The sequence below is a fragment of the Microcebus murinus genome, chromosome 25 (genome assembly GCF_040939455.1).
Source record: "Microcebus murinus isolate Inina chromosome 25, M.murinus_Inina_mat1.0, whole genome shotgun sequence".
In the NCBI taxonomy this organism is placed as follows: Eukaryota; Metazoa; Chordata; class Mammalia; order Primates; family Cheirogaleidae; genus Microcebus; species Microcebus murinus.
This window is the reverse complement of record NC_134128.1, coordinates 5,190,646-5,206,847: the sequence shown is the minus strand read 5'-3', so window position 1 is coordinate 5,206,847 and position 16,202 is coordinate 5,190,646. Positions and strand designations below refer to the sequence as shown.

Here is a 16,202-nt window from a genome sequence, read left to right as displayed (position 1 = left end):
AGAAATTAATTGGCCAACTAATAGATATAGAAAAAACTAGCCAGGCATGGTGGCACATGCCTGTAGTCCCAGCTACTCGGGAGGCTGAGGCAGAAGGATTGCTTGAGCTCAGGAGTTTGAGGTTGCTGTGAGCTAGGCTGACGCCACGGCACTCACTCTAGCCTGGACAACAAAGTGAGACTCTGTTTCAAAAAAAAAAAAGAAAGAAAACTTCTTTTTAATAAGAATTATCAAAGACATTGTATTTATTTTCCCTATTTAAGTTAACAAATCACCATTTTTGTGCATTCTATTTCTAGTAAATACCATAAGTCTGTACATTTTATTTGCCTATAGTCCTAACTTTCTGTCCAGTACACTCGGTTCTCAAACTCCAGGGTGCATAAAAATCATCCAGGAAGCAGATTGGAATGCAGACTTCCAGGCCTCACCCCAGAGATTCCAGTTCAGTAGTCTGGGAGCCCAGGAATGTGCATTTTCCTGAGCACCAAGGATCACACTTAGATAAATACTCCTATGGTATAAATAACATTTGTGTCTAGGTTCAGGAGGGTCCTTAATTTACTCCCTGTACTCCTAAGATGTATTTTTTACTTTTAATATATTTTTCATGCATTAGTTTATAAAACTCTATGTTACATAAACATCCCAACCACTAACTATGACAGCAGTAACCCATAGTATTCGCTTTGCATGTGCATACCTCAGCTATACTGATTATGTAAAAATTAGTCCTGAATGCTAATGATTCTTTTGGAAACTTACACGCTTTATGTTTAGCCGTCTCATTGACATTCAGTATTAACAAGACGTGACATTAATGCTGGGTCACATGATATTAATTAATATAAACCACTCTTAGAGACCATGTGTCCATGTTTGAGTGCTTTTAAACCACGGTCTTCCCTGCCTTTGTCTGGGCGGCTGTCTTTCTAGAAATGCCCTTTCTAATTCTGTCTGGCCCAGAAGTTGCCAAGTAGCAAACTTTGTGTTGTGATGGGCCCACACAATTTGTAAAAAATAAAAGAAATCACCAACATTTACAAAAATCCAGATTTCAGGCTTTGCCTTGTAAGCCAGAATTTCTAGTCCATAAGGCCTTGTGGCCCCCATGGCATCCACCAGTGAGAGCAGTTCCCATGGGACATGGGTTCCACTTTCATTCCAGCCCCAGGCTCCTCCCAGTGTATGAGGGGCTCCCAGCCTCCAGCATTTGACACGTATGTTCTAGAACATGGAGTTTAACAGTTAGATACCATCGTATTTTTTGCTGGTGTTTCCTATCTCCTCATGGATTGTGCACTATGGGAGGGAGGGGAGGTTTTACTCCGGCCTCAGCGAGGGAGTAACTTGCACTGGAGAAGGCCCTGCTGGTGTGGTTACCTGCTCATTTCACACCTGTACATCTCTCTCCAGCAAGACCATGAGTTCCTTGCAGTGTCTAGCATGGTAATGAACGCTTACTCATCTCATCTTTTAACATTTTATTTAGAATTTCTACTTGAATAACAAAGGAAAAAAAGAAGGCAAGGAAACCAATGAGAAAATGAATGCTAAGAACAAGGAATCTTTACTCGAGGTAAGCTTAATTTTGCAGAGTGGAAGAAAAGAGAAGGAGTTTTGCTATATCTATTTTTAAGTTATTTGCTTCCCAGAACAATGCAAAAGTCTGAGACATGCACTGAAATGTTAAGCCGGGGTTTGAAAATCAAATTATTACTAAATTATAGCTATTTATATAATTCAACTTGTGATTTACTGTACAGGTGTTGGTGATGATCACTACTGGGGTGTGTTCCAGAAGCTTATTTGCAATTGATTTTTTGAAAACTCCTAATGAGTTTTCACATCGTGACTGTGCTAAAAATCGAAGCTCTGTTCCCAGCACATAAGGCTAGTGAAATGAGTGCGGATCATGGGTCACACATGGTCACACACTAGAGCCATGACCAGATCTTACTTGCCCACGACAGTGTGTGGACCTTCTGTTGAGTCAGTAGGTCTTGGACTTTTCTTGAAAAACTAGAAGACCTGCTGATGCCTAAGCCGGTGTTCCCACCTGGAGCCAACTGGCAGACGCTGAAGGGCGCCCTCTCCCGTTCACTAAGGTCCTGCCCCGACGCCCTTGGTCTCTATTCCCTGCCGGCATCTCAGCCCTGCACCAGATGAAGCTGGTGTCAGTACCCGCAGCTGTTCCCCAGACCCTGAGCACCTGTCACAGCTTCTGCTTCCCGGGTCCTTGAGCACAGTGGGCATTTCTGGGAGGCCCAACAGTACAGTTCTTGTTACAGAACTCCAGAGTGCTGTACGGTTGGATGTCAAAGAAAATGCAAGGCATGTTATGCTTTGAAAAATCAGCATTACCCTTCTGTCTAATCTGGGCCCAAAATCTGCATGAATTTAAGAAATTATTGCTAGGATTATTAGCACTAGCTAATTTGGGAAGAAATTGAGGGAAAGTTGAACAAAAATGTTTTCCAGTTCTACTGCATATAAATTTACTTGGAAGATGCAAAATTCAGTTATTTTGCATTTATGAGACTAAATGGGAGGATGTTGAGAGTTATAAAAAGCAAAAGATAAGTTTGAGCATTTGAACTGTCATAGAATAATATGCAATTTTATTCTACTGCTTTTTAAAAGAAATTTATTAAGAAATACAATTATTTGCAAGTTTTGAGATTTGAAAATCTATACTTAGAAAATGTGCTTTCTCCTTCTTTTCTGATACTGTAGTATTAATAATTGCCTCTGTCATTCTTTGAAAAGAAAACTATCCCAATAAGATATTGACTTATTTTATATATTATTATATAATATAATTTTTCTACAATACTTACCAGCAATGAAATAGTAATTATTTTTTACTTATCAGGAAAGTAATAATTTTTCTGGTTTTGCATTTGTAATAACAATGGCCTTTATTAAATGCTTGCTTGTATAATATACCAAGATTGTACTGACAACCTACCTTATGAAGTTGGGCTATTATTATTCCATTTTTACAAGTGAAATGAGGTTTCGTGGCCCATAGTCACTTGAGGTCCAACTCAGAAGCCACAATTCTTGACCACTGTGTTATTCTTCCTCCCTTTGGGCAAATATTGTGCAATGTAAACTTGTGCATTCAATCAGAGTCGTAGCCAAAACTAACTTTTAGTTTAAAGGCTACTGTGCCAATTTGTTGAAATGTGAACAGGAATGTGTGCTTTACCTCTTGTGTGCTTTATATGTCATCGGAATCTCAATTTCAGGAAAGTTTCTGTGGAACGTCTATCATTGTACCAGAACTCGAAGGAGCTCTTTATTTGAAAGAAGATGGAAAGAAATCCTGGAAAAGGCGCTATTTCCTTTTACGGGCTTCTGGAATTTATTATGTACCCAAAGGAAAGACCAAGGTCAGAGAGATAAAGCAAAAGCAAAAATAAAAAAGCACTTTATCAATAAAGCATTTCACAAAAGTGAAGCTAAAGAAATACTGAGGTGGCAATTTCAATACACGCTGTCTCTCTAGGATCTGTGGTACTGCAGTGTTTATAGAAATACGTATATGCCCGATTGGACAAAGTTACTGAAACCCTTTTCCATTTTTTCCATAATTCTCTCTTAAAAATAAAAGAATTTTATGTATTTTAAAATGAGATTTCAAAAAGTATGCCAAATGCATGTTTCTAAAGATTATTTTGTTACTCTACATATCCATTTCCGGGGACTATTTTTCCCCTGTATTTACAATCTTCTTCTATAATCATTGCAGTAAAACTTCTTCCACCTGGAATCACAGAGGCATCAGAGGTCTTGATAACATCCTCATTGAGATTTTAGCCCTTGTACTCAGAACATTTGAATTGCTCTCTGAGGTGTACTGTATGCATTTTCCTGCCTAATTTAACAGAATATTTTAGGCGTCAGTTAATTTAGTGATTTGGGATTATTGCCTCAACCTCCAAGTATATCTTAAATTCTTCTTTGAAATGTAATTTTAACTGTCATTCCGGCCATTAGCTTTTTCTAAGACCTTTCTCGAACTCCTGACCTCCAGCCATCCTCCCACCTTGGCCTCCCAAGAGTGCTAATATTAAAGGCCTGAGCCACCGGGCTGGCTCTAAGACTTTTCTTAGAGCCTTGTGACATTTCCACCTTTTGTTTGCCTTTAAAGAGCCCTAGGATGTATCTTTTATCTGTATCTGGGGTAAGCCAAAGTGTTTTGCCTTTCCTTCAGAATGCAGGGCGCCACCAAATGGCGTGTTTGTGGATTGCATGCTCCCTCTGATGGAGCTTAACCCACCTATCCAAGCAGGTGAAGTCAGGTGGCCCCCTCTAGAAAGGAGACTCTGGCATCCGTGTGGGAAGGCAGGAGGGGCCTTGTGGGTGACTCTGATCCAGGGTGCAGCTGTTCTCCTCTTTGACTGTGGTCTCAGTCTTAGATCTGATGCTTCCCTCCTATCTCGCTGGGGACCTAACAACTGACCTATAGTTCATTTGTTTTATTTTAGAAATGTTATGTCTTGGGCATTTAAATATAAGTGAGACATATAAATAAACCTATCACAAACAATCTACTGAATGATAAAAATTAAGTGTTCTCATTAGTGTGGGCAAGGGTACCTCTCACTGCTGCAATTAACATTGGGATGGAGGAACTAGACAGTAAGTCAAGGAAAAGAGTAAGTATAGTTATTGGAAAAGAAGACGCAAAAGCTCTCATTTTTGACACGTGGCATGATTATCTACCCAGTACTCAACTGAAAACCTATTAGGACCAAATAAATTACCAAATAAATTATTTTCATTTAGACAAATAATATGCAAATTAAAATATAATGCAAAAGATTTCATGCATAGTAAAAACAAAAAATGCAAATCATCTAACAATGAACTTAAAAAATGTTCAAGACCTATATGGCATAAAATACAAAATTTAAGAAAAGAAGTGAAGTAGGACTGAATAAATGGAAATGTACCATGTTGCTAGTTGAAAGATATTAATTCTCCCCATATTTTTCTATAATATAAAGTCAATGCGATCCAAATGAAAATTTTAGTAGGATTCTTTTTACTCGAAGTTCACAAACTGATTCTAAAATTCATCAGAAAAAGACACTTCTAGGCCAGGCACAGTGGCTCACACCTGTTAACCCAGCACATTGGGAGGCCAAGGTTGGAGGATCACTTGAGACCAGGAGTTCAAGACCAGCCTGGGCAACATAGTGAAATCCGGTCTCTACAAAAAATTTAAAAATTAGCCAGGCCTGGTGGCTCACACCAGTAGTCCCAGTTAGGTGGGAGGATCCCTTGAGCTCAGGAGTTCGAGGCTACAGTGAGCTATGACGATGCCACTGCACTCCAGCCTGGGTGACTGAGTCAGACTCTGTCTCAATGAATGAATGAATGAATAAATAAATAAATAAGTAAAAGAACAAGCCATGGAACAGCATAATAAAATCTCATTCATGTTTTGAAAATTGTGTAAGTCTTTGCATATAAGTGGGTATATCTACACATACATGTGTTCATAAATGTTTACCCAAAAACATTTGGAAGAATACTACCAAACTATTAACTATGGTACCTCTAGATAAAAGAGTGAATAAGAAAAAGGGGTGGGGAATGTAGATGTGCATTTATGTTATATATATAGTTTAATTGTGACAAGTATGCATTATTTTTGTAATTAAAACTTTAAAAATCTGGAAGAAAATATCTTTTAAGATAAAAATGCACAACCATATATAATTGGAATATAAGGAATAATTGCACACAAGGGTGTGACAATTCTGCTCTTTATTCTCTAACTAGATAAAGAAGTATAGAATGTGAAAGAAAAACAGAGCGTCATGGAACAAATTCGTAATTGAAGTGTAACCAAATATGTAGATTAGAGGTTGCAGTCTTCACAACGCACATTATGCATGGAGGAGAGGTCTCTGTTTCCATGGCAACATGCCTGCAGTAAAAAGAAAGCAGGAAAGAAATCCATTTGCTCAGGAGGAAGCACATGAAGTGTGTGCTAATTTACTCAGCCTCCAATTTATGTCTTATTGTTCATTCTGTGCGGGGACTTTTTTTTTTTAATGCCCAGTTACAAAATCCTTCCCTGACTTAGAATGGCAAAAGCCAAAATGAAATTTCTGACGAGGTGGTCACCTTGTTGGGACTGCAGCAATAATGACATCTCAAGGACAGTCTGTTCTGACTCTGGGAGTCCCGGGCAGGCACCAGAACAGCAGTACAATCTTTCACTGAGTTTCTGGGCCAGTGCACACTGTTTTGCTTTGGTTGCACGCTTTTTATAATTGACAAATAATTGTACATATTCACGGCATACATAGTGACGTTTTGATATAACACATATAATGTGTAGTTATCAGATCAGGATAATTAGCATATTATCATCTCAAACATTTATCACTACTTTGTGTTGGGAACATTGAATATCTTTCCCCTCTCAAAATGCAGGCTCGGCTTTTAGAAAATTATGTATGGTCATTGTTTATATAAATTACCTACATGTCAGTATTTTCTCTATTAAAATGTAATCCTTAGTTGTGTCATCAAAACAACCTTGGGATCACGCCTGTAATCCTAGCTCTCTGGGAGGCCGAGGCGGGCGGATTGCTCGAGGTCGGGAGTTCAAAAACCAGCCTGAGCAAGAGCGAGACCCCGTCTCTACTATAAATAGAAAGAAACTAATTGGCCAACTAATATATATAGAAAAAATTAGCCGGGCATGGTGGCGCATGCCTGTAGTCCCAGCTACTTGGGAGGCTGAGACAGAAGGATCGCTTGAGCCCAGGAGTCTGAGGTTGCTGTGAGCTAGGCTGACGCCATGGCACTCACTCTAGCCTAGGCAACAAAGTGAGACTCTGTCTCAAAAAAAAAAAAAAAAAAAAAAAACAACCTTGGGAAATTATTAACTGTCATCTCAGTTGAGCTTATTTCTTCTCTTTCTTTCAGACATCTCGAGATCTGGCATGTTTTATACAGTTTGAAAATGTCAATATTTACTATGGGATTCAGTGCAAAATGAAATATAAAGCACCCACTGACTACTGCTTTGTTTTAAAGGTATGTTGTAAGAAATCCTTAATTTAGCTTTATAAGCCATTTAGGTAATATTGTCTTTTAAGGAAAAAATGTTAAATGTTATAGAATTATCCACAGGTGTACCATAAAAAATTTTTTTTTAAAACCAAAATATGAGCAGGGGAAACATTTCTATTAGTTTGGGTCATTTCTCCCCAATACCTGTATCTGAGCCTGAAACTTTAATCAGCTGGGCTTGTCATCAGTTCTGAAAATAAAAGTTCTACATTTTGAACATATTAACATATAATTTTATTGATAAAACTGAGAAAAGTTCTCAGTTCTTTATTTATTGGACTGATTCCACTGTAAGAATGAGTTTTATAAATTAGAAGGTTGTCAAGATTTTCTAGATTAGACCTCTGAGTTATTTCTTGAAAAAAAAAAAAGATTTTCTAGAAAAAAATATAGAAAATAGCAAAAAACAATCTTCAAAAAAGGTACTGGATTATGAAACTTTTTAAAGGCATGTATTGTCAAAAGGCAATATGCATTGTCATGTGTTTGATCTGGTTTATATCTTTTAAGATTAGCATCTCAGACAGTAGATGTGCTATTAGAACCACAGATGTGATGTATTGAGGGTCTTTATGTCTACAGACCTCTGGGATTAGGACTACGGTACGTTTTGCTTTGTGTTTGTTCTAAGTCAAATACAATACTTAGGCTAAATCAATCGTGTTTAATATTTTTGACTCCTTGCACAATTCTGTCACTTATTATAATCATCAAATAATAATCGGTTGAAATTATTGGCTTCATTGAGGCCTCAGGATATATTGTGTAGTTCTCATTCCGACATCCTAGTCCTCTTTTTCATTACAAAGCATCCACTTTTAGTTATTTACACTGTTTTAGCTCAGCCAGCCTGACACTGCCCCAGTGGCTGTCTACCAAGGGCATTTTGCCCCCAGGGGACATCTGGCAGATGTCTACAGACATTTTTGATGTCATATCTTGGGGGCGCAGAGCGGGTGCTACTGTCTGGTGGGCAGAGGCCAGATATGCTGCTCAAACCCAGCAGTGGGCAAGACAGCCCCAACACCAAAGAACTCTCTGGCCCAGATGCCAACAATGCGCCTGTTGAGAAAACTGCGTTCGATAGAAGAGCCCGGAGTGATGGCCACTGACTAAAGGGAGAGGCTGGATTCCTTCACTCATTTATTCATTCTCGGAACATTGGTTGAATGACAACTATCTTCTAGGCACTGTTCCAGGTGCTAGGAATATAGCAGCGAGCAAAACATGCAATAATCCCCGTCCTCATGGAGTTTGCATTCAATGTGAGGGAAACGTGACAAACACGTAATGTGATGTCAGGCAGTAGTAAGGCGTGGGTCAGTATGAAGCGGGGCAGTGGACAGAGCATCCCAAGGGCCAGGGCTTCTTTGGATGGGGTGGTCAGAGAAAGGCTCTCCAAGGGAGTGACATTTGACAAAATATGTGAATGAAGTGAGGAAGCAAGAATTGGCTGGGAGAAGAATCTTCCAGGAACAAGAACAGTAAGTGCAAAGGTCCTGGGGCAGGCAATCTGTTTGGTGAGATGAAAGAGAGCGGTGAGGAGGATGCCCTGCCTGCTTCTGGTTCTTGCACCTCTTTGTCTGTTCCTGGTATAAGAAAGATAGTAAGAATAAGGACAAACATTCATATAGCATTTAGTTTGTAGATGTGGAACGTGTGCACAGAGACTCCCCAGCCAATAAGTGGTTGAGTCAGGATGAGAACACAGGCAGTGTGACTCAGAGCCCTTCTCAGACACTGTTCATTAGGCCACCATAGATCTGGACACGAAGCATCTTCTGCCACCCTGCTCCTCCCACGTTACCCCCTGCCCTTGAACCATGTCCCCATCTGACCCTGTGGCCTTTGTTTGAGAAATTACCAAAATGGAACTCCTAATGTCCATATGGGCATTCCAGCACACTTCATCCCTGAAGCACTGGCCACGCGTCTTAAACTGGGAGAAGGTGGTTTTGGAGAGAGTTTCTGAAATGGTGGTCAGTGAACTGGCTGAATCAGTGTGACTGGAGGCTTGTTGAAAATGCAGGTTCCCAGGCCCTGGACCACTGAATCAAAATGTTTAAGGAGGAAGCCCAGGAATCTCTATTTTTACTGAGCACAGTCAAGTTTTGCACTCAGAATGTTAGACTGTTTCCTCTCTCTAACCATCAGTAGTCAGGGCTTGGCTGGTGATGAAACACCCTTCAGAGTGGGCAGATGGGACAAAAGTCTAGCAGATGGGAGCAAACCCGAGGGCTGGGGTCCAGAGGCCAGAGCAGGGATGTCCGTCAAGAGAAAGACAAGGTCTCAGACTAGAGGATGGGGGTTTAGACACAGTGAATGGACGGATGCACAAGTTTGGGACTAGGTGGTAGAATCACAGCAGGAGTTGCACTACCTGGCCTGAGACACAGGCCATCCTGGGCTGCACCAAGAACGGCAGTGCTGGTCCCAGGGTATTGAATTAGAACTTCTAAAATCCCTCCCATCCAAGGCCCTTGTCCTCAGGAGAGAGCTGAGGGCCTTCCCAAAGGGGGGAGAGGGCTCAGAGGTGGAGAAGCCAGCAGGGCCGATAGATCTGGAAACAAGACTCATGAGTATTGCTAGCAGAATGTGCATTTCCTGTTCCAAAACAATGGGAATTTTTATTCATTTGCTGAGTAAAAGGGTCTGTTGTGGTTTGAGAACCTAATTTGTTTATGAGCCTTTTGGTCACTTATTTCCCTTTCTGCCCACTATTTAAAAAAAAAAAAAAGCTCTTCATATTCAAATATTTCATTAGCATGAGCCAATTTCCAAATTACAAAGAATGTGTGCATAGATTGCAGGAAAGAATCAGGATACTAGAGACACGTTAAGAGACTATGTGATTCCTTTGACACTCGCAGACTGTCAAGTCCAGGCCCGAGTTTCTCATCAGTAGGAGCCTAATGAATGCGACAGGCCATGGGGGGCTGTCAGAAAGATGGAGTTTGAGTGCCGGCCTTGTCGCCCACTAACTAGGTCACTACTGAGGCTCTCCACCTCATTGCCTCATCTTCAAAGTGCAGATCAGAGTACCCACCCCTTCTTGTGAGGATTAAATAAAATATGCAGATAAAATCATTAGTACAATGTCTTGAAACATAACAGCACTCAGTAAGTGGTAGTTATTGTGACTGTACTCTAGTATTAAATATTTTTATTGTTTGCCAGTGGTTCTCAAACGTTAGTTCGCATCAGAATCACTTAGAGGATTAAGACACAGACTGCTGGGCCCCCAGAGTTTCTGACTCGATAAATGGGATCAGGCCCAGAAATTTGCTTTTCTTTTCCTTTTTATTTAACTTTTTTAACTGACACACAGAAATTGTACATATTTATAGGGTACCATGTGATATTTTGATAGATGCATGTATTGTATGATGATCAAATCATGATGATTAGCATATCCATCACCTTCACTGTTTATCATTTCTTTGTGTTGAGGACATTCAAAGTCCTCTCTTCTAGCTATTTGAAATATATAATGCATTATTAATAACTGCGGTCACCTGCTGTGAATAACTGTAGTCGCCCTACTGTGCAATAGAGTACCAGAATTGGCTCCTGACTGTGCCATTGTGCCCACTGGCCAACCTCTCCCCATCTCCCCCTGCCCCCTACTCTTCCCAGCCTCTGGTAACCACTGTTCTCCCCTCGACTTCTAGAAGATCAGTTTTTCAGATTTCACACGAGTGAGATCACGTGCTATTTGTCTTTCCGTGCCTGGCTTATTTCACTCAATAGCATGTCCTCCAGGCTCATCCATGTGGTCGCAAATGACAGGATTTCATCCTTTTTCATGGCTGAATAATATTATGTGTGTATATATACCACATTTTCTTTATCCATTCTTCCATTGAGGAGCATTTAGGTTGATTCTGTATCTTGGCTACTGCGAATAGTGCTGCAGTAAACATGGGATTGCAGGTGTCTGTTCAACATACTGATCTCATTTCCTTTGGGTACATACCCAGTAGTGGAATTGCTGGGTCAGATGGTAGATCTGTTTTTGACTTTTTGAGGAACCTCTGTGCTGTTTCCCATAATGGCTGTACTAATTTACATTCCCACCAACATGTAGGAGTTCCCCTTCCTCCACACCCTCACCTGCATTTGTTAGTTTTTGTCTTTTTGGCAGTAGCGACTCCAACTGGGATGAGATGATTGATATCTCATTGTGGTTTTGATTTGCATTTTCCTCATTTTTAGTGCTATTGAGCATTTTTTAATATTTCTATTGGCCATTTGTGTGTCTTTGGAAAAATATCTATTCATGTTTTTTGCCCATTTTTTAAATCAGATTATTTGGGTTTTTGCTTTGTAGTATGTTTTGAAATTAAGTAGTGTGATGCTTACAGATTTGATCTTTTTACTCAAAATTGCTGTGTCCATTCAGGGTCTTTTATAGTTCCATATGAATTTTAAGATCTTTTTTTCTATTCTATCAAGAATGACATTGCAATTTTGATAAGGATTGCATGAATCTGTAGATCACTTTGGGTAATTTGGACATTTTAACAATATTAATTCTTGAATTTATGAACATGGGATATGCTCCCATTTATTTCTATCCTCTTCAATTTCTTTCATCAATGTTTATAATTTTCATTGTAGAGATCTTTCACCTCCTTGATTAAATTTATTTCTAAGGTTTTTTGTGGCTATTATAAATGAGATTACTTTCTTGATTCCTTTTTCAAACAGTTAGATGTTGGTGTACAGAAATGCTACTGATTTTTGTATGTTGATTTTGTATCCTGCAACTTTATTGTATTTGTTTATTAGTTCTAACAGTTTTTTGGTGGCGTCTTAGGGTTTTATATATGTAAGATCATGTTATCTGAAAACAGGGCTAGTGTGACTTCCTCCTTTCCAATTCGGATGCCTTTTGTGTCTTTCTTTTGCCTAATTGTTCTGGCTAGGACTTCCAATACTATGTTGTCGAATAGTAGTAATGAAAGTGGGCATCCTTGTCTTGATCCAGACACTGGAGAAAAATCTATTAACTTTTTCACAGTCAGTGTGATGCTGGCTGTGAGTTCATCATATCTGAACTTTATTATGTTAAGGTTTATTTCTTCTACACCTAATTTGTTGAGAGTTTTTAATCATGAAGTTTTTAATCATGAATTTTGTCAAATGCTTTTTTAGCATCTACTGAGATGATTGGTTTTTACCCTTTCTTTATTCTATTAATGTGATGTGTTATATTTATTGATTTACATATATTAAACCATGCATCCCTGGGATGAATCCCATTTGGTCATGGCAACTGATCTTTTTAACGCACTGTTGAATTCTTGTTGATAGTATTTTGTTGAGGAGGATTTTTTCATCTATGTTCACATTCGTCTGTAATTTTCTTTTTTTTCCTTTTTTTTTTTTTTTTTGGAGACTGGGTTTTACTCTGTCGCCCAAGCTAGAATACAGTGATGTCATTATAGCTCACTGAACTCTCAAACTCCTAGGCTCAAGGGATCATCTTGTCTCAGCCTCCCAAGTAGCTGGGACTACAGATGCATGCTACCATGCCCAGCTAATTTTTCTATTTTTTTTTAGAGATGGGGTCTCATTATGTTGCCCAGGCCGGTCTCAAAATCCTTGCCTCAAGCAGTCTTTCCACTTTGGCCTCCTAAAGTGCTAGGATTGCAGGCGTGAGCCACGCCTGGCCTGTAGTTTTCTTTATTGTGTCCTTGTCTGCCTCCACACCATAAGTACTCGCGATGGTCCCTGGGGCCAGCGCGGAAGCAGGTCTCCCACAGGGACACCTGGGATGGTGGGTGCCAAGTGCTTCTGGGTTTTCCAGTGTAGAGACCAAGAGTCCAGGGGGACTTTCCACAGTGTCGTGCCACAGGCGCCTGGGGGAGGGGCAGTGCGATCACAGAGAACTGGTCTCCATTCTGTTCCACCAGTTTCACTCGTCTTTGCAGTCCAAGGGGCTCCACAGTCTCGCTCACGTGTTCAGGCTCCCTTAGCTTTGTGAAGGTAATTTTGTGCACAAGTAGTTGTTCAAATGGATGTTCCTGAAGGGTGAGATGGCTGGGGAGATCAACTCTGCCGTCTCGCTCTGCTCCTTCCTCAGATTTGCTTTTCTAACAAGTTCCCAGGTGATGCTGATTCTGTTGGTCTGGGGCCACACTCTGAGAAGACAATGTAGACACACCTGTCCCTAGAGAGGTTTGCATGCTCACAGGAACAAGTATCAGAATGCAAAGAAAGTGCTTACTGCTCAAGAATCATTTCTTTCCTTGCACCCTCTTTTCTTGGTGCACAGTCCCATTCTGAGCTTGGGGTGGAGCTGCTTTGTGCATTCTTTCTCCATGCTGCAGCTTGATGTGGTTTGGCAGTAGAAGCAAAGACCTTCCAGGAGAAATGATGTCTTTATGGAAACGTGTTAGCACCGGAATCCTGCCCCATCACTCACCTACTCCCTACTCCCTACCCTGCTTTATTTTTTTTCTTTTTTGTTCAAATTCCTGGCTTATGCAATCTGCTAAATTTTCTTCATAGTATTTTTTTTTTTTGAGACAGAATCTCGCTCTGTTGCCTGGGCTAGAGTGCCATGGCGTCAGCCTAGCTCTCAGCAACCTCCAACTCCTGGGCTCAAGAGATCCTCCTCCCTCAGCCTGCTGAGTAGCTGGGACTACAGGCATGCGCCACCATGCCCGGCTAATTTTTTTCTATACATTTTAAGTTGTCCAGGTAATTTGTTTCTATTTTTTTTTTTTTTAGTAGAGATGGGGTCTCGCTCTTGCTCAGGCTGGTCTTGAACTCCTGAGATCAAACGATCCTCCCACCTCAGCCTCCCAGAGTGCTAGGATTACAGGGATGAGCCACTGCGCCCAGCCCATAGTACTTTTTGACAATGTAAAATTATATTACTTAGTGTTTGAACTTTTATTGGCTTTCTCCATTAGTAGAATATAAACACCCTGAGAGCAGGGGCTTTTTCTATTGTGTTCCAGCGACTGGATCAGTATTTTACACATTGTATGAATGGATGGATGGATGGATGGATGGATGGATGGATGGATGGGTGGATGGATAGAAATGCATGTCAAGCCCCTCCCCCATTGTGCTCTTCAAAACCTAGCTCATGATTAATATTAATATTTAATAGTAACAGTAATAGCTGCCCTGCCATGTTTCATGCACCCTATTGGGTCCTTTTTATATACATTATTTCATTTAATCTTTTCAATGACTCCTCAAGGGAGGAGGCACTATCATCCCTATATTATAAGATGCGGAACCAGAAACTCCCAAATGTTCATGAACTTGGGCAACGCCACTCATGCTTACTAGATATATAAGTGTGTTCTCTTGCAAACAAACTCTCTTCACTTCCTGTCTGAAATTTCTTAGAGCTGGGGTTTAGGATCAACATTCTCTTATTACTAGGTCTTTCTTCTAGACTGCTCGAGATTTGATTGTTCCCGACCATAAAGACAGGGAAGCTCTCTTAGGACATGAGTGCAGCACACGAAGGACACCAGTCGTATTGGTTTAGGGCCCACCCTAATCCAGGATGGCCTCATCTTAACTTGATTACATCTGCAAAGACCCTATTTCCAAATAAGGTCACATCCCCGGGTACCAGGGGTTAGGACTTCTACATATCTTTTGTGGGGAGGACAAAATTAAACCCATAACACCCACCTGCTCTACCAAGATAGAATCAGAGAGATAGTCCTTTGAATTCCTTCATCTTCCCATTTCTCATTGAATCCCAAGCAGGTTCTTTGGGTTTCCGTCTATGCCTCTCATTCAGCCCTCCCACTGCCTGGTCCTAACCGTCTCGCCAGCTCCACCTCCCACATAGCCACCGGTCACTTCCAGTGTCACGCTGCTCTTTTAAAAGAGCATCATGTCTGATGCTCCCCACCACCTAGAGCTGCAGTTCCCAACCCCCCGGGCCACAGACCGGTGCTGGTCCATGGCCTGTTAGGAACCAGCTGCACAGCAGGAGTTGAGCTGTGGGCAAGCGAGCGACTTCATCTGTATTTACAGCCGCTCCCCATCGCTCGCATCACCGCCCCAGCTCCGCCTCCTGTCAGATCAGCTGCGGCATTAGATTCTCACAGGAGCATGAACCCTACATAAACTGCACGTGCACGGGATCCAGGTTGCAGCTCCTAATGAGAATCAAATGCCTGATGATCCGAGGTGGAGCTGAGGCGGTGATGCCAATGCTGGGGAGCGGCTGCAAATGCAGGTGATCATAGCACATTAGGTTTGACTGCACAATAAATGTGATGCATTTGAATCATCCTGAAACCATTCTTCCCCCGATCCTGGTCCGTGGAAAAATTGTCTTCCATGAAACCAGTCCCTGGTGCCAAAAAGGTTGAGGACCGCTGGCCTAGAGGACCATGTTTAGATTCTGGCTGGACACATGGCTTTTTACTCCTGCCTCTCTCCAGCTAAATTTCTGCCTCTACTTCCCATGGTTCCCAGACTTCAGCCACACGGAATTTCTCCACAGTCCCCAAATGTATTACAACATCTGTCACTTCTACAGAACCTTTTTCAGCCTTTTTCAAACTTTTATTATGAAATTGACCACATCGTGAGGTAATCACGTATTTGTTTACGTCTCCCCCAGCAACACCCCCGGCACTCACTGCCCAGTGGCGGTGTGAGCTCTGACTCATCTTGACATACCTAGGGATGAGTATGCTTCTCAGCACCCAGAGGTATTTTTTGAACAAATGGGGCCTTAGTTCCGCCACTTCCTTTGGCCTTGAATGAATTGCTTAACCTCCTGGAGGCTCGGTTTCCTCATTTTGTGAGTTTAGAGAATCTGTGAGACTCCTTAATCAGTGACATTCTGCAGTGGCCCTGACCTTGGTGTGCTGCGCTCATGTCCTAAGAGAGCTTCCCTGTTTTTATGGTCAGGAACAATCACATGAATTGGGGAAGAGTCTGGCCAGTAACACTGAACTAGCATTTTCCTGAAACCTCTTTGCAAATAATTTTTCAGCAAAAGGCTTAGTTAGGGAAGCCCCTAGGCAGGGTCTAACACACGATGGGGAACAGGCCACAGCGACTTTCTGCATGATATCCTGGAAGCCTGAAGGATTTCTGCTTTG

At 41.2% G+C, this 16,202-nt stretch overlaps 1 protein-coding gene across 2 annotated transcripts in view; it reads left to right on the top strand.

The window, feature by feature from the left end:
- Positions 1-16,202, top strand: part of PDSS1 (decaprenyl diphosphate synthase subunit 1) — a 165,300-nt gene that overhangs the window by 65,253 nt on the left and 83,845 nt on the right. For both annotated transcript variants that reach the window (XR_012914873.1, XM_012777306.3), the window contains exons 8-10: positions 1,493-1,579; positions 3,255-3,398; positions 6,958-7,068. Coding sequence is in view for 1 of the 2 variants with exons in the window: in XM_012777306.3 (XP_012632760.1) it covers positions 1,493-1,579; positions 3,255-3,398; positions 6,958-7,068 (342 nt within the window). In the remaining variant the exon portion in view is untranslated. The remainder of the gene's footprint in view (positions 1-1,492; positions 1,580-3,254; positions 3,399-6,957; positions 7,069-16,202) is intronic.